Source organism: Schistocerca cancellata, chromosome 8 (assembly GCF_023864275.1).
Source record: "Schistocerca cancellata isolate TAMUIC-IGC-003103 chromosome 8, iqSchCanc2.1, whole genome shotgun sequence".
Taxonomy (NCBI): domain Eukaryota; kingdom Metazoa; phylum Arthropoda; class Insecta; order Orthoptera; family Acrididae; genus Schistocerca; species Schistocerca cancellata.
The window spans coordinates 182349363-182371107 of record NC_064633.1 but is presented as its reverse complement, the minus strand read 5'-3'; the positions used below and the strand labels follow the sequence as shown (position 1 = coordinate 182371107).

The following is a 21745-nucleotide window of genomic DNA, read 5'->3' as shown; positions in this document are numbered from 1 at the left end:
AAAGTGATCATTGGTAATAAATGAAATGTGCTTTAATCTTGTTCTTAATTCACAATTCAAAGGTGAACAGGCTCATTTCAGGTTGGCTTTTACACATTTCTTTTGTGGTGTTGTGAACTTAAGGTTTGTTTCCTTATGTAGCACCTCATATTGTATATACAAACACTTTTGATACATTTTAATTTTGGTTAGACTTGTGGGCAAGTGACTAAAAACAGTAGACTCTCTTGGAGGACAAGCCCGGTTCAAAGTTATCATCCCTCCAGGCATCCTGATTTAGTTTTACAGTAATTTCTCAAATTACCTAATGCAAATTCTAGATTAATTACCTTGGTAAGCCCACAGTGGATTTGTTCCTTTACCCTTCTCCATCTGTGCAAGTGCTCAGTGTCTAATTAACCTTTATTTTGCAGTAACAGATCATTCTTTCTGCAGACATGATATTGTTAGAAAGTTTGTATTATATTTCACAAGCACCTTATGCATTTCCTGTAGGAATTGTGGATTTGTTTATCAGTTACTACTGATTTTTCTGAAGAAAGAAGAGCAGTAGCGAAAATCTATGTCATTCTAAATTCGATTTTTTGACTTGTGACATTTGATGTGTAAGTTATCCATGTGTTCTAGCATGATGCATGGTATGTCACATTGTCCTTGTACTAAGTGTTGTTGTGGACATTTAAAACTTCACATAAGTGTACATAAAATTACATTGATTTGTCTCCCAATGATTAGATCAAATAACATATTCAAGTCAGTCCATTCTGATTAAGATTTGTGTGGTCTCGGCACATCGTTTCAAGCAAATTCTAGGACGGCTTCGTCGAGAAAACATAAGCTGGTAAATCTACTGTCCTTGCCCTACCTGTGCAACTGTCTGTCTATGATGTCACAATATTAATGTGATGTTAAACTGCAGCGTTCCGTTCTCTACATTTTAGAACAAGGATGTGTATCATTTTGTGACCCCACCAAGTTACAGCTGGTTGACAGGGAACGAAAGTGGCACAAGCCAACAAACTTAAGTGATACGTTTGAAGTTTCTCTCTGCAGGAGGCTGAAATTTGAAAATATCAATTACGTATTGATACATTTGTTGGTTTTAAGACATAATTATGCCATTTTATTTTTAATTGTTATTTGTAACAGAGATCCTGTTAGTCAGAGGTCAGCCATCTGTTATATGCATTTTTGAAAGATAACATACTTCCATAGTTTAAGGATAGCAGAAAGATAGCTCACTCATGTGTGGCAGTCAATTTCAGAAAAAATATGTCTTTCAAACATAATAAATTCTGTTTCAGTACTTCACTATGTTTGAGTAATGAGTGGTCTGAGTAAAATAAATTCTTGTTACATTTATACTTTTCCCATAGTACATTATTATTTGCTCGGTAGACTTTGTACTGCATTTTTTATGGGAAGTCATCATTCATGTTGTAGCAACTGCAACAAGCAGCAGTCCAAGTACAAGTGCAGGGCCAAGCAGTGCAAACAACATGCCTCCTGCCACAGAGAGTGTTGTGGAGACTTCACGATGGCCGTACCATGCAGATGAGCTGCTTACTTTCATTGACAATGAGGAACTACCTGTGCATCTGGTGGATTTGCTTGAAACCACTCACTCTGATCTCTTTTATAATGGGTGTATTATTGCTGAAATTCGAGATTACCGGCATGCAGTGCCTGGGCCAAATTTTGTGTGCAACACTCATCATGTGCTGCTTCGCCCTTCGAATCAGGTAAGAGCGTAACGAGCAGCTTGAGAAAGATCACTTACATGTATCCAGCATACAGCTGTAGTTTCCTTAACTGTTTTCTTCCAGACTTGGTTAACTCTATGGCTTGTGGGATGAAGTGAAAGGTGGTATATATTTTCCTGAGTATTTGGGTTTCCACTTCATAACTAATCTCATCATGATGAAATACCTTTTTTGCTATTAATGGTCCTAAAGTTTAAGAAAATGTGTGTGTATTTGCATGGGAACAAGCATTCCTCAAGTGATCCTGCATGTCATGCTGTTTTATTCATCAATCTTTATTTAAAGTTTGATTATGATTGCTATTTTTAGTTTATTTTTGTATTTATTCTGTAAATGGCAGAAACTACCTATTAAAATCCTTAAAAGATTGACAGTCCACAGTTGATACAGTTACAGGAAGAAACATGTAAACACATGAATTTGCAACCTCATTAAAACCATTCTGCTGCTCATTAGGGAAAATAATGTACAGTGGTCTTGGTTTCAGAAGTTTTTCAGTTGTCATTGGCAGACAAATTGTTTCCATCATTCCTTAAATGTTCAAAACTGTGAGAAAAATCTGTTAAATTGTTCATGAACTTTGGATCAAAATTTGCTTCCATTTATTATGATTAAGATTATCCATAGGTACCTTAAATCACTTGAGCCCAGTGCCAGGATAGCTCTTTCAACAGTCATGACTGGGTCTTTCCCAGTCTTGTCCAACTGAACCAGTTTTCCACGTATGTTGACGTTGATCCACATTTATGCCAAGCCTTCCGTGCTGCCTTCTTTCTCCCTGTCTGTCTGTATGTCTGTCTTTTAAATATACCGCCCCTTTGCCAGTTACTAGAACATATGTTCATAAATCTTGTAGACATGCTAGCTTTGGCTGTATGTCAGTCTCTCACTAATCATAACATGGTTTGATTTCCCAATCTTTGGCCTTCTTCTTCTTCTTCCTCCTTTTTAATGACTGTGTCTCAGATTACTATGTGCAGTAATGTTAAATTGTGAATAGAAAATAGTGTATGGTTGTCCATTCCGCCCACCTCCCTCCTCCAAACACCGCACACTCATACACAGTTATTTTATCTCTAGTTAAATCATTATGAATGGTGCATTCTCCCCAGAAATTTCAAATTCTCCTCTTTAGGAATCTTTATAGCCGAGAATTTTGTCAGTTAAACAGATATATCATAATGGAGTGTGAAATGTTTACTGCAAAGACACAGTAATCCAGATTCTTGAAATTGTAGTAATTGCACTACTTTTTCACCACAATTTTTTTACATTAATTGCTAAACCAGTTTCAATCCATAATCATTATGTTCACATCAGTTTAGAAGAGATACATGTAGTATTGTAAGTCAAAGCAGTGCAGTATGATTAGAAATTATGAACAAGAACAGCTACATACAACATGAAAAGGCTATTACAGTTAAACCCCCTTTATACACTGTTTAGTGGATTGGCTCAAAACGTGTAAAATGCAGGAAAGTGTGAAGAACAGTTAAACCCTCTTTTTACACTGTCCAGTGGACTGACCTAAAACAAGTGTAAAATGCAGGAAAGTATAAAGTAGAGGAAATCATAGGAAACATATCAAATGAAAATGAATAAATTACTCTGTCATTCTCTTTTTTATTGTTCAGAATATGAAATTAAAACAATTTAAATTTTGCCTATTTTAAAAAAATGAAATAATTAATTGTTTTTGCTTCCTTTCAACAGCAATTAGCTTCTCTTACCTCTCTACCATATACAAAGCATCAAATGCATTATCTCCACCTTATGCACTACTGCTTGGCACAAATGGTTCTTGGTCATCATCTTCATCACCTCTCTCTTCCCTTCTTCAAAATGTTGGCAATTATGCTATCTATTGTTGAAACTTCTGAACTGATGACAGAATCAACACCGACATACTCTTGAAACATAGCCTCAGACAAATAGTCTTTCAGTGTTTCCTGTGAACTTAAATCCTGCTATCATGAAAAAATTACAAGTAGTTAAAGGAGTCTCAGCCATCTATGCTGTGGCTTTATAATGCAGGGCATCCAAAAGTGATATGGTTGTAGATTTTGGGTCCATGCCATTATTGTGCATAAGTACAGTCTTCTGGACATGCATTTTTCTAACTAATACTTTTGGTTTTTAAATTTACGCATCACCAAAGGAGGTAATTTTTCAGACCCATTAGCATCGAGCATAAGTAAAATGGCTATCCTCTGCTTACTCAGTTTCCCACCGTGATACTTCTTACTTTTAAATCATAGTCTAACTTAGTTATATGTTATAAAATAGATCAATTTCATGAACATTAAAAATATTTTTTATATCAAAACTTTAAAATATATTTTTTGTGAGATAACCTTTAAAGATATTTTGCTGTTCTTTTTTCCATTGGCCCACAGTTCCACTACCAACACTTAAGTTTCATCACACAGATGGTTGTAAATAATGTTATGACGAGTTTTAAATCAGTCAGTCCAACCGTTCGATGCTGTGAGGTTGGTGATTTGCAGCGAAATTAAGTGCCTTTTCTCTCAGTGTGTTGCTCTCAATTAGAGTCTCTAGTGCTCTTGTGCTAACAAATCATTCTGCAATGAGTTTATCCAAATGAGCACATGCTGATGATTGAATGTATTTATACGTTTTGCGATGGAACCGGACTGTCTTGCATTGGCATCATTGTTGGGCTGATTTTTCACAGTTATGTTAATGGTGGAAGCAGAAAGTCCTAGGTCCTTCTCTAATTGAACTTGCAATCGAAACAACAAAATAAAACTTAAATTGCAAAAAAGTGCACCATTTGCAACAACAAAACACAGTGCACACACAGGTGTTTGCCGACACCAAAATGTGTGAAACACTGTGCAATACTTTCTAACAACATAATGCTTTCAATGCATCTTTCTCGTGGGCCTTGTTTTGGTGACCATGACGGCACTACTTTTTGCATTTTTAACACACCTCAGGAAAATATTGTGAATGACGATTTGAGAAGTATTACTTTCAAAATAAATTCCTTCTACACAAGCTGAATTATGTTATGTAGGAGAATGTGCAATGGCGTTCTTAAATCACAAAGCATTGAACTGTCATTCAAAACTTAACCAACCACATAGAAAAATTTCATTCACAGAAGACCAGCCATGTATGCCATTATTTAAAATTTTACTGGCACATTTTCGTCTGACATACGAGGCCTGTTCAAATTCTGGAACTTCGTCCATAAAATTTTTCCTTGCTTACCTTCTATTGCATGGTCTCTTTTGAAGCACTCCCCTCCACAAGTAATACACCACTCCCAATGGCATTTCCACTTCCAGAAGCAGTCTCAGAACACCTTTTGTTGGATCACGCGGAGTGCTGTCCGCAAATGTTCTTTTATCTTGTGTGTCGTTGCAAATCTTCATCTTTTCGATGGGTTTTCAACTTTGGAAATAAAATAAAAGTTTGCAGGTGTCAGGTCTGGAGAGTATGGAGGATGAGACAACACAGTGATTTTACTTTCTGTGCAATAGTCACGGACCAACAGGGATGAATGTGCAGGTGCGTTATTGTGATGTGAGAGCCATGAATTGTCTCAGCACATTTCAGGCCGTTTCCTTCTCACACTTTCACGCAGGCATCGCAACACGTCCCAATAGTACCATTGATTAACAGTTTGTCCCTGTGCCACAAATTCATTATGAACTAATCCTTCAAAGTCAAAGAAAATTATCAGCATGGCTTTGACATTTCACCTGACCTGATGCGTTTTTTTTGGACTTGGAGAACCTTTCCAAATCCATTGTGGAGACTGAACCTTGGTCTCAACATTATAACTATAGACCCACATCTCATCCCCAGTTATGATTCTCTTAAGGAGCATCTCGTTCTCATTTGCGCAGTCCAAAAGCCATTCACAGATTGCGAGACAAATATCTCTCTGGTCTTGACTTGAGCGTGGGACGAACTTGGCAGCAATATGATGCATTCCAAGATGCTGTGTCAGGATTTCATGACATAATCCACTGAAATGTTATATTCTTCTGCAATTTCTCTGACAGTCAGTATTAAATTGCACGCACAATTTCATTAACATCCCTGACCTGAGCATCATTGGTAGACGCTGAAGGGCATCCTGAATGGGGGTCATCTATAACTTCGGTCTGGACATTTTTAAACCGTGTGAACCATTCATAACACCAATTAAGGCTTAAACACTCATCACTGTAGGGTTCCTGCATCATTTGGTGTGTGTGTGTAAAGGTTTTCTTGAGTTTCACATAAAATTTAATGCAGATGCATTGCACTTCTGACTCTGACATTTTGAAATTCATGAACTGTGCAATACAACTTTCTACTCACTACATTACTGAACAATAGCTAACAGACATACAACAGTGAAACTTCCAGCTTTTACAGATTAAACACAGGAGTTTGCAGGTATGCTAACCGCATTTCGCTCCAAATAACCATTGGTACGAAATTACAAATGTTCTGGAGATTTTTGGACTGGTCTTATATCTTGGAGGGTAACACACACTAAGAAAGACCAAGTTTCAAGGTTAGTTTTTCATATTTATTTTAGTTCTTTCATAGATTAAAAATTATGCAACAACAGTGAGAAGAATTATAATTATTCTGAGATCGAGAGGGGAAAGTGAGTTCTTGAGCAATTTCACTCGTAATTGATGTTTCTATGGAAAAGTCAAAGTGCTGGGCAGAACATAGTTGTATCCAGCCAGGTGACTTATGAAATGTTTGGTGCACGGCAGTGAAAATTATAATTGTGCTTGTCAGAAATATTCAGCCACTACAATTTAAGCTGTGACGTGAAAGCTTAGCTTTTCTTGTAGTTATACTGTATGCTGTATGTGTATTAAGTTAAACCATTAACTTTTCCTATATGTGTATTCACACTACTTAATGATGTTGTTATTGGTTGACTACATCACATGTCCTATACTCTTGAGTTTCTGCTGTCAGTGGCTGGCAGGATCACATGTTATGAACTATAATTGGCTGACAGAAGCGCATCAGAATCTCGATTTTAGTGCGATTTTTTGTGGGATTTGTATTTATACTTCCGTAATTTGAGAACATGTATTGTAAATGTTATGGCACGTCAAAGACGTTTCCAAAATGCCTTGTGTGTTGCTGGTTTTGTTTCCTGAAGTGTCGGAAAGTTATGTGGTGTTGTATAAAACCTTCGCCATTTAAGGGATTGATAAATTTTACAACTCTGAGGGAAAGTATGTTGCCACTTAACACAGAAAATGTGTACTATCATAAGGAGTATAGGATATTTTCACCCAAGAAAAAGTGTGTTTTTAACCGGGAAGTTTTTTGTTGTCCACACATACACTCTGTTTTACTAACTACTGTTAGTGATGTTTAATCATATGGCGCATGTTGTTTCAGAATCTTTAATTAAATATACAGTAATCATTTTTATATTTTTTAACAACAAGAAGACTTCTTGCCTAGTTCTTTTTATGACAGTGCTGGCGTGATTCAGAACATCTGCTGTTGACTGTGTTCTGTTTACAGTTGCAGCAACTTAAACAACCTGACAGTAATGACTCTAGTAGCAACCTTTGTTCTGCTCATTGTGTGCTGTTACAACATCTTTAATTTAAATTCAGTCATTTATACAAATAAACACCACTTTTGAAGACAGCCATCTGTATAATGGGCTTTCATGAATCATTGTTACTTCCAAGTGAAATATGCCAATCCTTACTAGGGGCGCAGCCTTGGGTCGATACAACCTAATGTCAGATGTCAACATTCCTCCTCAAGATGCTCCACAACATATGACAATTTCCACCCTCTTTCTTGCCCACGACATTTTTGAGCCGAGTGACCTCCTTGTCAGCAACAAGCAGTAGATTTTGTGGCTATTGTTCTCTGTTTATAGAGTGTGCCAACTTAAGTGTTTTAACCAATATTGTGTTAACAGTTTCATTTACCATAATTTTACAATGATTATCAATAATAAGTCTCATATTACAACATGAATATCTTTTTAATGTGGTTTCACGAAAGACTTTTGCTTCTGTGTTTTATTTTCACCATTGGAGATGATCAGAAAAAAGAAGGGAACATGCATTTGTGTGTGTTAGCATTTGACCACTGCTTTCATGATAATCACAAAGGCAGTGGCTGAGTGATGACACACACACAAATGTGCATGGGTTTCTCTTTTCATTCTGGTCATGTCGAGTGGTGTAAATAAAACATGGAAGCAAAAGTCTTTCGTGAAACCATATTAAAAAGATACTAGTGTTATAATGTGAGACTTACTATTGATAATAATTATAAAATTATGGTCAGTAAAACTTTTAACACAATATTGGTTAAAACAGTAAAGTTGGCAGTCTTCATAATCAGAGAACAGTAGGCACTAAAATGTACAGCTTTTTGCTGACAAGGAGGTCACAAAGCTCAGGGATTTCTTGGGGGTGAGAAAGAGGGCAGAAATTGTCATCATGTTACAGAGTATCTGAAGCAGAAATATTTACGTCTGACATCCGGTTGCACAAATCTAAGACTGCATGTATAGTACAGATAAGCATGTTTCTCATAGAAGTAACAACGATTTGTGAAAGTCCATTAGAGAAACGGTAGTCTTTAAAAGCGGTGTTTATTTGTATAAATGACTGTGAAATTAAATTAAAACTGTTGTAATACAATGCAATGAGTGGAAGGAAGGCTGCTACTAGAATCACTATTGTTTGATTATTGTTATCATTAAGGCAGTGACTCAGAATACTTTCCTACCTTTCCAAACACTGCAAACCTATAATACAGATGGTCGTGACCCAACACGATGACAATGAAATCTTGCTTACCGCACTAAGGCTATGTTACATGATCACTAACTTTGCGCATAGTCTATGTTTTCTGCTTTGTTCCAGGGCTGACTTTGAGTAGGAATACAATGCACTTTTTTGCAAAAATCTATTTTGCAAATAAGTGTTATAGGTTCTGAAATGTCAAAGAAAATTTAAAATGGGGAAAAGTTGCAACATGGAATCATTAATGGCAGGAAAGCATTGCATTGAGAGAATAGGTCTGCTGTTGGGACCTGCAAAAACGAGTGTAAAAAGTATGGAAAGGTGAAATACAGTCAAGTGGAAACGAGATTTTACTGTATGCAAAAAGCATTCCTGCCTCAACAGAGTTGTGTAGCAAAACATAAAATTACTGCAAAGATTTGCTGTGTCAAAAAATGAAGTATTTAATAAAACTGAGGAACAAACATGTGCATGTCTGATGCTGGGGATAGAGAGAGAGAGGGGGGGGGGTGATGGAGCAGCGTATGCATAACATGCACCAGCCACATCACAAGTAGTTGCAGAAGCGTAACCACAAGATGTCACTTTCTGCATACACCATTTGCTAACACTTGTGTGACTCTGTTAAATGTAATTTGCTCAACTTGTCATATGTATCTGATTTGTGAATGCTATTTTCGTTCAGTGCAACAATATTTACTTATAAATAGCAATGCTCTTATGCCCAGTTTAAAAGTATTTCATATGGTTGAAAAGAAAGGAAGAAAGAGGAAGAAATGCCATACTGTTTATTTCCTAAGACCTGTAAGATAAACTGCGTATTCGTAACACAGCTGTGAATATTATAGATTCTTTAGTGTGTCATATTAAGGATAATAGTTGTGGAACTTCGTGAACATGCAGTTTTGTGCAATTTATGCTTGGCACCTATTTTTCGTATGTCCAAATATTGTGTAAACATTGGCTGTTTGCAGAGCCTCGTAACAGACCTGAACAGTTTACTGGCGGATGGTGAATGGTCAAGGGAGGAAAAAGTAGCTCTCGAAAGCCAGCTGGTTCTGGCAACTCAAGGGCCTGTTTGCACTGATCCATCGCCAGCCAACTTCCTCGTTGAGAACTGGATGCAATACCACCGCCAGCCACTCAACACAGAGTCCGTGAAGCGTTGTGCCCGTCGCTACTCTCAGGTAAGATCTTTGAGCAGCTGGATTTGATAATGATCAGTGTAGAAATTTATCGCACTAAGTAACTGAAATACCATTAGTAGATTTCCACCCACACACAGTGTTTTCACAGGGCCAGTCAGGAGGAAAATATAATGGCATGGAACATTTGAAATAGAAAACAAAACATCATACCAGACATGTCTTTACATCTGAGCTGTTTTTGTACACAACTGTTTCCCACTGTGGAAGTTAGAAATACTAAAAGTGAAAGCAAAATAACAGGTCAATACTTGTTTTATTAAAGACTCACTTTAGCAGTTCGTAGTAATGCTACTGTCAACTCCATTTTCTTTGGCAGCTTGTGTATAAGGGGCATTCAAAAAGAAATGAGCCGGAGGCATAATTACAGAAACCGGTACCTGTATGTTAGAAGTATTGACCCTGGCTGTTGAGACACAAGTCCCACTGTGACACAAGGCGGCGAATGGCATCTCAAAATTCCAGGGGCTGCGATGTTAACCAGTTTCGCTTATACAGCTGGATGTCTTCGTCAGAGGTGACTCGTTTGCCCCTCAGAGCCTTTTTAAGGGGACCAAAAATGGCGTAATTACAGGAAGAGAGGTCCGGACTGTATGGAGGGTGGCCGAGAAGCTCCCATTTGAATTTCTGCAGTAGTGCCGCGACTGTGTTCGCTGTATGAGGCTTTGCATTGTCGTGAAGCAGAATGACCCCACATGTAAGATTGCCTGTTCGTTTTGATTTGATCGCTTGACGAAGGGTGGTCAACGTTTGCGAGTAATGCTGGGCATTCACTGTTGTCTTGTGCTGCAGGAAGTGAATCAGAAGGGGGCCATTTTGGTCAAAGACAAATGCCAGCATAGGGGCAAATGATTCACCTTGGACGATGATGTCCAGCTGTATGTGCGGAACTGGTTAACATTGGAGCCCCGGGAGTTTTACGAGACAGCCATTCATCGCCTTGTGTCACAGTGGGACAAGTGTCTCAACAGCCAGGATCAATACTTCTAACATACAGGTACTGGTTTCTTTAATTGTGCTTCCAGCTTGTTTCTTTTTGATCACCCCTTATAGACAGATACTGTATTGCTAATTGGAGCTGGTGTATTCATTTTGTTTATTATATACACAAGGATTAAAAATATGAACAGGAAATTGTCAAGATGTTTGTACTTTTCGCTATTATGTTTCAGTCTTAAACCAAACCCAGAAACAATAATCTAGTACAAAAAATTAGGGTGGTGTTGGTGCTCATGCAAGAGCTATGAAGTAAGTAGTTCAGTTGGGTGCTAGATAGGTTTAAATAAAGATCTGTACTGCTGGTCTTCTGAAATATATAGGGTGGGGCAAGTAAAAGTGGTCCCGGAGAACAGAGTTCCCCGGTACAAAGAAACACAACAAAGAGAAGGAAATACAGTACTAACCTGACTATGATAGGTGTTGAAAATGACCACTATTCATCTCTTGGCATTTTGGGTCCTGGTCAGCAAGTTGCTCATGGCAGATCGAAGCTGGACGCTGGAATTGCTGCAATCTCATCCAAAATGTTATGTTGCAGTTCTTGAAGACAATGGGGATTGTTGCGATGCACCTTAGGCTCAAAGGCTAGCCATACAAAATAATCACACACTGACATATCTGGTGATCTGGGTGACCAGCTAGTGTCGCAACCAGACTGAACTCTGCTGACAACTCTGTCAGGCTTGAAGATTGTGTAAATGTGCTCCAAGATTCGGCCAGCTGTATGGTTCATGTGGCAGGTGTACACGTTGTGTTGTTATATGCATACATTCATGTTTAATCATATCCAGTCATCTAGGCTGTTTTTACTTTCCCCACCATGTATGTGGTCTCTGTTGTGTTACATGTAGATTCAGACCCTTGTTGCTAAAGATACTCCAGTAATATGGAGTTTGCAGGCATTGTAGATACCACACTCCTATAAGACTATTGTCTACAATATTTATACCAAAAAATTTATAATTGATACCATACTGTACATACATGACCTTGTTTGTAGCACTGCGGTTTGGTAGATGTGCATAGCAGTATTATGATAGGGAAACGTTTTGAACATTTACTTCAGTTTAGCTAAGATTGAAATTTCATGTCTCTTAATTGTTAAAAAGGTTGTTATCTAGAACCTGAATTTTGTTCAGAATTAGTTAGTAACTCTGGCATAATTTTTCTTTACCTGAAATATGACAGTGAGTGTATGTACGTATGTATGACCAGGATCTCCTCCAAAACCCCTGCATCACTTTCAAGCAAATTTGCTTCAGAGACAGAAGGCCTCGAGAGTATCATCACAGTGGGATTTATAAGGAGATACAGGCAAAAATGTGTTTTATCCTGCCTGTGGCTCCTAGGCTGCCCCACACAACAGGCACCAGGTGGGAACAGTATCATCCTGCCCTACAGATCTGTTTTGCAGTGCAGCCGTAGTTAGAGGCAAGAAACAACTTTTCCAGCTCCTGATGTGTAGGCTGCCCTGCATGACAGGCATGTTGTGTTGTAGTAGTATGGGCCTGCCTTATCGACCTGCTTTTCAGGACGGTCTACATGTCAGGGGTGGGTGAGAGAGTTTATAAGCCCCTGACATATAGGCTGCTTGGCACGACAATCGTGTTTTGACAGTTGTAGTGGCCTGTTTTATAGACGTTGGAAAGTAGTGAGAGGTATAGGGGAGGGGAGAGACATGGAGAGGGAGCTGGAGGGTATGGACAAGGACAGAGGGGGAGCAGGAGGGGTGGACAGAGAGAGGGGAGAAGGAAGGTATGGGGGGTCAGAATTGAATGGACAGACAGAGGTGAGAAGGAGAGGAGGGACAGAGATAGGGGCGAGAGGAGGAGGAGGAGGAGGAGGAGGAGGGGGGGAGGAGATGAATAGCATGTGTGGTGGGAAGAAGGTAGTGTCCTAGAAGGGGGCAGGAAGAGATTGATACAGACTAGGGGAGGATGAGATGGACAATAATAGAAGGGGGGGAGGAGATGGACAGAAGAAATGAGGGAGGAAAAGGCGATGGACAGAGGTGGGTAAGGGGCTTGAGGAAATGGGCAGAGAGGTGGAGAGGAAGAGAATAGGCAGAGAGAGTTGGTGAGGAGATATGCAGAAAGAGGGGGAGGAGGAGTAGATGGGAAGTGAAGGGAGGGATAAAGATTTGGACAGAGAGAGGGGGGGGGAGTGAGATACGTTCGAAGAGACAGGGTGTAGGTGATGAACAGAGAGGGGGAGAGGAGGATGTGAAGAGACAGAGAGGGTATGGAGGAGTAGATAGACAGGTAGAGGTGGTAGGATGAAGTGGGCAGAGAGATGGGGGTGGAAGAGATGGATACAGAGAGGATGGGAGGGGAAGGGGGGGGGGAGACAAAGACTTGTGCAGTATATGCATCAAATTTTTATGTGAATGAAGCCAAGAAAGGAGCATGTTTGAGTGATGACTCTAAAATTGTTTTCAGCTTCACCTGATAAGTTATGGAATATATCACATGAAATTTCTGTGAGCTGTAGTTAAAGTTTTGCTAAGTTTGACATACTCAGCAAATAATGACAGAGGATATTTCCCATTGTTCAATGTATTAATTTCTTCGCAGTCCCTACTGCAGTGATATGTAGGGACTGTAGTATATTCTTTGCATAAACTAGTTCTTGAAACTACATTACTAGCAGTACTTGAGGTATAGTTGGCATCTTCAAAGTGTCTGCAAGTTCAGGCTTTTCAGCATTTTCATATGACAAGTCACATGAGAGTCAAACAAACCTTTGACCATTCATGCTGTCCGTTGTATCTGTTCAGTGTACCCTGACAGTCTGTGTGTTATGAGTGTCACACACTTGGACAGTATCCTAGGACAGGTTGCAAGAATTTTTAATAAGTAATATTCGTTCTGGACTGGTTCCCACTTTTTCCCATCACCCTTCCAATGAACCAAAGTCTGCCTGCTTACAGCTGACCCTATGTGATCATTCCAATTAGTATCCCCACAGATAGTTACATCTATGTAATTGCATGAGTTGACTGATTCTGGTTGTGACTCATTGATGTTGTAGTCATGGGGTACTATGTTTCTGTGTTTTGTGGTGTCCACTGTATTACATTTATGAATGTTTGGAGCAAGTGCCGGTGTTTGCAATACTTAGAAATCTTACCAAAATCTAATGGATATTTGTGCAACTTTTTCAAGTTCCATCATTTGCAAAAAATATGAGGTTGTTATTAATATTGTTCGTACATATCCACTTCCATGAGCCACCACCGATTTTACATCTAGAATTGTTCATGACCCTTCATCCCAGATAAAATGCAGCATCCTCTTATCAAGAAATCCATACTCCACTAAAATTTCATTAGATACTCTATACAGCTGTACTTTTGTTGATACATGGTGCTGTAATCCTGAGTCACATGCTTTTCAGAAGTGAAAAAATATCATCTACATCATAAAATGTTGCAGCATCATAATATAACATATCGGAACGGTAAATACTTCTCACATGTGTGTGTAATGGGTTGTACACTAAGTGCATTTGCATTTGAGACACTACCCTCTCAGTTGAGTTCAACAGCAGGATATTGACCCCTGCAGACTTTATATTGAGTGTGAAATTATTTAGTGAAATTGTCGGAAACTAAACTTTTTGCTAAAAGGTTGAACACGAAATTAGTTTACTTGTTATTATAATACATCATTTAAGACTTAACTACATTTAAATACTTAACTTATATTAAAGAGTGATGGGTCTCAAATCTCTTTCTACTTTCATGGCCTAAGCTGTGAGGCATTCACCTAACTTTTTCAGGTTAATGTTAGATTTGATTCGTTTCTTAATTAAGTGTTCACCTGAGATAATACTCCCTATTGATTGTGTGATTTTAAAATAATATAAATAGATATTAGATTATGAAGTCAAGCTAACAACTTCCTCTTGTTGTTGTAACATACTATGAAGTGAAGTGCCTTTCAAATTAAGTCTCTGTTACGCAGTTGCCAGAATTAAGTCACAGTTTCTCCTCCTTTCTGTTAATTATTTTATCTTTAAAGAAAAGCTGCCAAGAAGTATATAAGGACATAATTTTTGTTTGCTTGCCCTTAGGCTTCAATAAACCGGAAGAGGAAGCTGGAACAGCTCTCTAGTGCTCCTCAGCAGCCAGTTCTAGACTTTGTGAATAGGAGGAGGGCAAAGGCCCGTAACAGCATTGCTACTACAGGTGCTAAATTGCCCAAGAAGGTAAGTTGTGGTTCATTGCCTACACATAGTCAATATGTACAGTCTAATTAAATGTGAAGAATGATGATAAGCACAGATCATTACCAGCCTATTGTATTTCTCATGAACTTCAAAAGATATTTCGCAGTCCTAACATCACAGGACAGAAAGTTGTGTGAGGAGGCACAGTATCACTCGTGATTGTCTGTAGGCAAAGGCAATTACACACAGAAATTATTGTGTGTGATGAGTTTTGCAAAAGGTGAATTGGTAGTTAAGGTGCCATATGTGATCCACTATGAGTTCAGTAGCTGCTTCATCATAAATTCATATGTAAGTAGCAAAAAAAGGAGATGAAGATTACTTATAGACACAGGATGGATCATCAACACAAATCTGATTAAAATGTTAAGCATATCCTAGCCAGTAGCACATTGGAACTGGTAGTCTTTAGTTAGTGTTGTAGTGGTGGAAAATGGGGGGGATTTTGTGTAAGATAGTAATGATGGGACAGCTGACTGGTTTTGACAGCTGTTAGGTCAGTCAATTGTTTTTTCATCCTCTCTCTTTTTTTTTCCCCCAGTTGAATAAGACAACTGAATAAATCTAGTCTCTGTGGCCATGTCAGGTATATGTATGTTTTCACTCACTCTCCAGGTTTGTGGTTTCACTTAATATGAGCCAACCGATGCATTTCTATGAATGTTTTCACTCAGTTCCCAGGTTTGAGTGATTTCACTTACATTCCATCACTTTTTTACAGACCAATATTATATCTTATGTCAAGGGGAGGCGAATAAGGAAGATATTTCTAAAAATGAAATATTTTTGAAATTTTTGTAGTTAAATACAAATTTTTTTTTGCGCCTTTGTCATTAAATATGAAATTTTTTGGTTGCTTTTGGAATGTTAATAATGGGTGCTACATTATAAATTTAAGTAAATGAACAATTACTTTCCTATTTAGATTTACTGAAGCTATCTCTCTCTCTCTCTCTCTCTCTCTCTCTCTCTCTCTCTCTCTCTCACACACACTCCTCGGCCCCACCCCTCTCACTGGTTTGCACTCGTCACCATAATTCTATTTTGGTAAATTCTGAGGTAAAATGAACAGAAAGCATACAACATAAAAATTTTTAAACTGATGGTGACTTAATTATTTGATTTTTAGCTTGGACTGTCACTTGTCGGGATTTTTTTTTCCCCTGAGAAATATTTGTCATCATTCATAATGTGGTTTTTTTTTTTTTTTTTTTTTAAAAAAAAAGAAAAAAAAAAGAAAGTAGTTTCGTAATTTGGATCATCTTTGCAGGTACTGTATACCGCATTGGTTTTATCTGGAGGGAAATTTTTTATCCAGCACAAAGTTCCCTATTAAAGTAATGCCTATTCATAAACATGAATTAAAAACTGAACTTAAAGCTACTTACTGGCATTCAGTAGAAAGCACACATCGAAACAGCAGTAACAGTGACAAGTGATATCAGAGCACAACCAACAATAATAATTTAACAATCGCAAAACGATACAGCATTTCTGCTGCGAAGTGAATGTGCTGGGCTGTGCTGACTCTTTTTCATTCTGTTGCACCCAAAGACTAATTTCACTCAAAAGAAACGAATTATCCAGCCAATATGTAAAGCTACAACTGAATCACTCAATTGTTTTCCAACAACCGACTGAATTATTTTCATTCAAATAGAGCATCCACTATGATACACCCAACTATCAGCTTATAATGTGTTGGACAGCACATGCAGATCTTGGATAATGTGGGTGTAATGAAAAGGTTGCAGGCAGTATGTGTAAGAGGAATTTTAGTTACAGTAGATACTTTTCACACCATCTTACATTCCACTGTTTGTTAGCCCAGTATTTGTACGTTTGCTGCACTGACAAGAGTTCTGTGATCATTTTATGTATGCAATTAGTGTCATGACTCTTTTTTTTTTTAGTACGTTGTCCACATCGTGACAGAGTTAAATGAGTGGCTAGAATGACATTGGGGAATTTTGGCACAACCTTAGGTGATAATGAAGTACAGTAGACTTTCCATTAGTCCACCGAGTGAGGTGGCGCAGTGGTTAGACACTGGACTCGCATTCGGAAGGACGACGGTTCAATCCCGCGTCCGGCCATCCTGATTTAGGTTTTCCGTGATTTCCCTAAATCACTCCAGGCAAATGCCGGGATGGTTCCTTTGAAAGGGCACGGCCGACTTCTTTCCCCATCCTTACCTAACCCGATGAGACTGATGACCTTGCTGTCTGGTCTCCTTCCCCAAACAACCCAACCCCCCATTAGTCCAGAATCCAGCAGTCTGAAATGCCCAATGGTCCAGCTCCATCCCAAGTTCAGAACCACTCAGACGGGACCACTACGCGTCTGCTACCATTACATGCAATTACAGGGTGTATACGGCCCGGGACATCCGGGAGATCCGGGAAAAACCCGGGAATTTTTTCATCCGGGACAAATCCGGGAAAAACCCGGGAATTTTTTAGAATTCCGGGATTTTTCATTGTTTTAGATTTCAGTTAAAGTTTTGTATGTTTGACGTGTAAGATCTGATACGCTGACAAAGAACTTTAGTCCACTACTGCTGAAGAATACGGCAGCAATGAAACATAAATCAGAGAATAACACCAAAATAAAAGTTTAGTTGTATAGAAATGGGTAATTCACACAATGCACAGACCAGTTTGCCGACACCGAAAAGTGTCAAAGGCTTTAGGTCGAAGATTATGCAGTACGTCCATAACAACTAATGTGCATTCGATGTGCGTCACGTCACAATTCTTTACATTTCTAACAGATCACCAGAAAATATTACGAATAGTGGCTTGAGATGCGATACTTACAAAGTAAAATTCCACGCAAGATGATTTATGTTACGTGTGAGAATGTGCAGTGAATTTCTTAAATCACAGGGCGTTATAACTCTCATTCAAAACGTAACACTTTGAGGATCAGCCATTTGAAAAACTGTCGGGTCCAGAAGATAAGTCATTTATGCCACTATTTAAAATTTTACCGGCACATTTGTATTTGATATGAATTAACGTGTAACACACACTAAAAAAAGACCGAGCTTCAAGTTAGTTTTCATACTTAATGTTGTTGTTTCATAGATAAAAAATTATGCAATCGATGGCAAAAAGTGTAAAAAAATGTGCATAATGTGTTACTGAGCAATGTCACAAGCCTCTTCATGCCAGAACACCTCGACTTTTCTACGCAACTGGTAATCATTTTGGCACGATTTTAATTGCCAAATTAGAGCCTGTTAGTCCTATCATTGTAGGACTAATAACAGTGGATGCAATTCTCGTTCGTACATACACATCTACTTACGAGTTAACCGGTGTAGAAACGCACTTTGCTGATTTGAGCGAGCTCGGCCTACCTTCGTAACGTACGCTCCGCGGCATGTCTTTCTCGTAGGCCTCGTGCTCTGAATAACTGCCGTCACTCGCTAGCGAGATCACGTGACATGAGCTATGACTGGCTGACAAAAGTGCATCGCTCAACGCAATCTCTATTTTAGAGTTTCGCAAGCTACCGTGCTGTAATTTGTGGAATTTGTGTATATACTTTCGCAATACGAAAATAAACTTTATGCATATTGTCTCGCATCAAACAACTTTCCAAACGCATTGTTTTTCCTGGATTTCGTTTCCTAGAGTGTTGGTGCGTCCTCCGCCGGTATAAGACCTTTACGATTCAAAGGACTGATAGGTTTTACAGCTCCGAGGGAAAGCATACTGTTACTTAACACGGATGTATTTTCACCCGCTTTATACGTAATTTCATCCGGGAGAAATTGTGTTTTTAACCGGGAAATCCGGGAAAAATCCGGGAATTTTTTTTTCTTGTCCACGTAGACACCCTGAATTAGTATTGTTTGGAATCAATCAAAAGTGTTCAGACTTTACTCGGCTGATCCTGGCTATCGCTACATATGGGTTCCGTTCACGTCGCAGCACATCTTAAGTTGCACATATCCCCTTGGATGGTGCTAAACGAGTATCAGAGCTGGCAGCCAGACTTATCTACTACACATCTCCTGGCTTAAACATGAAAGCAGAACTACTTCACAACGGTTCTACTCAGAAACAACAAACCAGACACTTGAGCTATAACATTCGAATTTTACAGCACAATGTTGAAGGGCTCAGTCGATCTAAATCACAACATCTCTCTCATGTGCTACTCGAAAACAATGTAGATGTGCAGTCATTCAAGAAACTCATATAGATAACAAGCAAAGACTGTATTTGAGAGGACGTGTTGCTAGCTATGAAGTCCTGGGAGCTATGGGAGCTACATACCACCAGCCCTACCGCTGTGTTACCTATATACGCAGTAACATTGAAAACGCACATCTGATATCTGGTTCAAGTTGAAGATGTTACAGTAACAAATGTCTACAAGCCTCCAGCAGATAACTGGCCTGCTCATGTCCTTTCCATTTCCTCGCATCCCAGTGCATATATAGGCAACTTCAACAGCCGTCACAGCAATTGGAAATACAATGATACTGACGAAAATGACAAGGACCTTGCAAATTGGGCTGAACATAATGACCTTAGCCTAGTTTTTAACTTAAAGACAAGGTAACATTTAAATCTGCAGCCTGGAACAAGGACTCAAACCCTGACCTATGTTTTGTAACACAGAACTCTCAGCCACAACCTTTACATAAAGTGAGGACAGTCCTTGGAGATTTCCCAAAAAGCCAACACCGGCCAGGGATTCTAGATGTAGGAATTCAAATTCTTATAATCAGATCAATGCCTAGACCAAGATGGAACTTCTGAAAAGCAGACTGGACTAAATTCTCCAAAGAACTTGATAAAATGATCAGATGGCTCCTCCCACTAAGTGAAAATTATGGAAGATTCATCGGAGTAGTTTTTAAAAAAAAAAAAAAAAAACAACTTGCATGCCTAGAGGGTTCTGTAGGGAATATATCCCACGCTGGCGTAATGGCTCTGAAGAACTGTATCAGTCCTATTTAACCACCAATGACAACGGAACTACTACAGAACTCCTAAAACACCGTGATAAAGCTTGTAAAGAGCACTGGGAGCAAAAAAACAGAAAGTCTGGATTTTAAGAGGTCAAGCAGAGAGGTATGAAGCCTCTCGAGAAAACTGGAAGGAAGTCGACTGCCCACCCAAAAAGATCCTGAACTAACACCAGATCAGATTGCGAATAGAATAAGTTCTCTCTCCAAAGCATCTCCACATAAGCCACACACAAGAATGGTTTAGAAAAAGCTTAGAAACCTCAAACAGAAGGCACCCAACAAGTCAGAGTACTCCAGAGACTTCATTGTAATCACTGCAGCAATTCAAGAAATGAAAAAAGGCAAAGCTCCAGGATTTGATGGGATACACCCAGAGTTCATCAATTGTTGAAACAGGAGTCTTAGATGGCTTGCAAGTTTCTTCGCCAATATTATGCTACCAGGGAACATTCCAAAAGCATTCAAAAGAACAAAAATTATAGCAATGCTGAAGTCAGGTAAACCAGCAAGCAAAGCTGCTAGTTATTGCCCAGTCAGCCCCCTGAGCTGCTGCTAGAAGCTTTTGGAATTGGTCCAAAGATCCTTGAAGTTATTCCCATTGAACAGGCAGGATTCAGATCTAACAGAAGCTGCGCAGACCAAGTGCTCAACTTAACTACACACATAAAAGCTGGATTCCAATCTCGCCTTAGAACAGCTGTGGCTTTTATTGATCTTACAGCTGCCTACAATACAGTGTGGAGAGAAAGTCTCTGTACAAACTCGACAATGTTATACGCTACCAAACCACAACCAGGCTCATAAACAATATGCTATCTGAGATATGCTACCAAATAGTCCTTGGCAACCAACTAAGCAGACAGAAGAAACTTGATAATGGTCTTCCTCAGGGTTCAAGTTTTGGCACCAATACAGTTCAACTTGTATGCATCTGACCTCCCTGAAACAAGGAAGTTCATCTATGCAGACAATCTAGCCTTGGCCACCCAACGAGAACTCTTGAAGCTGTTGAGGAGATCCTATCCGCAGATCTGAGCACGATAGATGAATACTTCAAAAAGTGGAGACTCGATACCAAATCCAACGAAGACTTAAGTCAGCTGCTTTCACCCTAACAGCAGAATGGCCAATGCAAAGTTGAATGTCACCTTAAATGGTCAGGTCCTTCACCACCAAGACTCTCCAAAATATCTAGGAGTCTCTTGATAGAATCCTCTCTTACAGGAAGCACACTGAAAACACCACAGCAAAGCTGAGAACAATAACATCATTCAGAAGTTGAGTGGTACCTCATGGGGCGCAAGAGCTATGACACTGTGATGCGCTGCCATAGAGCTGGTCTGTTCTGCTGCCGGGTACTGTGTCCCAGTGTGTCTTAATAGCACACATGTGAGAAAAATTGATGTAGAGCTAAACGCAGCAATGAGGACAATAATAGGCTGCATCAGATTTACTCCTCTATACTGGTTACCACCTCAAAGCAATATTGCGCCACCAGACCTCTGAAGGCAGAGTGGCCTCCTCAAGAAATACAAAAAATTACTTAAACTCGCCGAGCGTCCAATGCACGCTGATGCTCCTGCACTCTGAACGAACTGATTAAAATCTAGGTAACCATCTTCTCTAGTGGCAGAATCACCACAGGCAGCTACTTTCAGTATCAACAAAAAGTGGACAGAAATGTGGAACTGTATTGCCCATTAGGAACATCAGACCCTCCAAAGACCTGACACAAGACCAGCCAACATGGAATTAAGACGAAGTGCCTGAAAAGCAATTAATCGG

General features: G+C 39.2%; 1 protein-coding gene across 2 annotated transcripts in view; it reads left to right on the top strand.

The window, feature by feature from the left end:
- Nucleotides 1-21745, top strand: part of LOC126094773 (putative mediator of RNA polymerase II transcription subunit 26) — a 261755-nt gene that overhangs the window by 16579 nt on the left and 223431 nt on the right. For both annotated transcript variants that reach the window (XM_049909325.1, XM_049909326.1), the window contains 3 exons: nucleotides 1444-1742; nucleotides 9511-9723; nucleotides 14815-14949. In XM_049909325.1, coding sequence (XP_049765282.1) covers nucleotides 1444-1742; nucleotides 9511-9723; nucleotides 14815-14949 — 647 coding nt within the window. The remainder of the gene's footprint in view (nucleotides 1-1443; nucleotides 1743-9510; nucleotides 9724-14814; nucleotides 14950-21745) is intronic.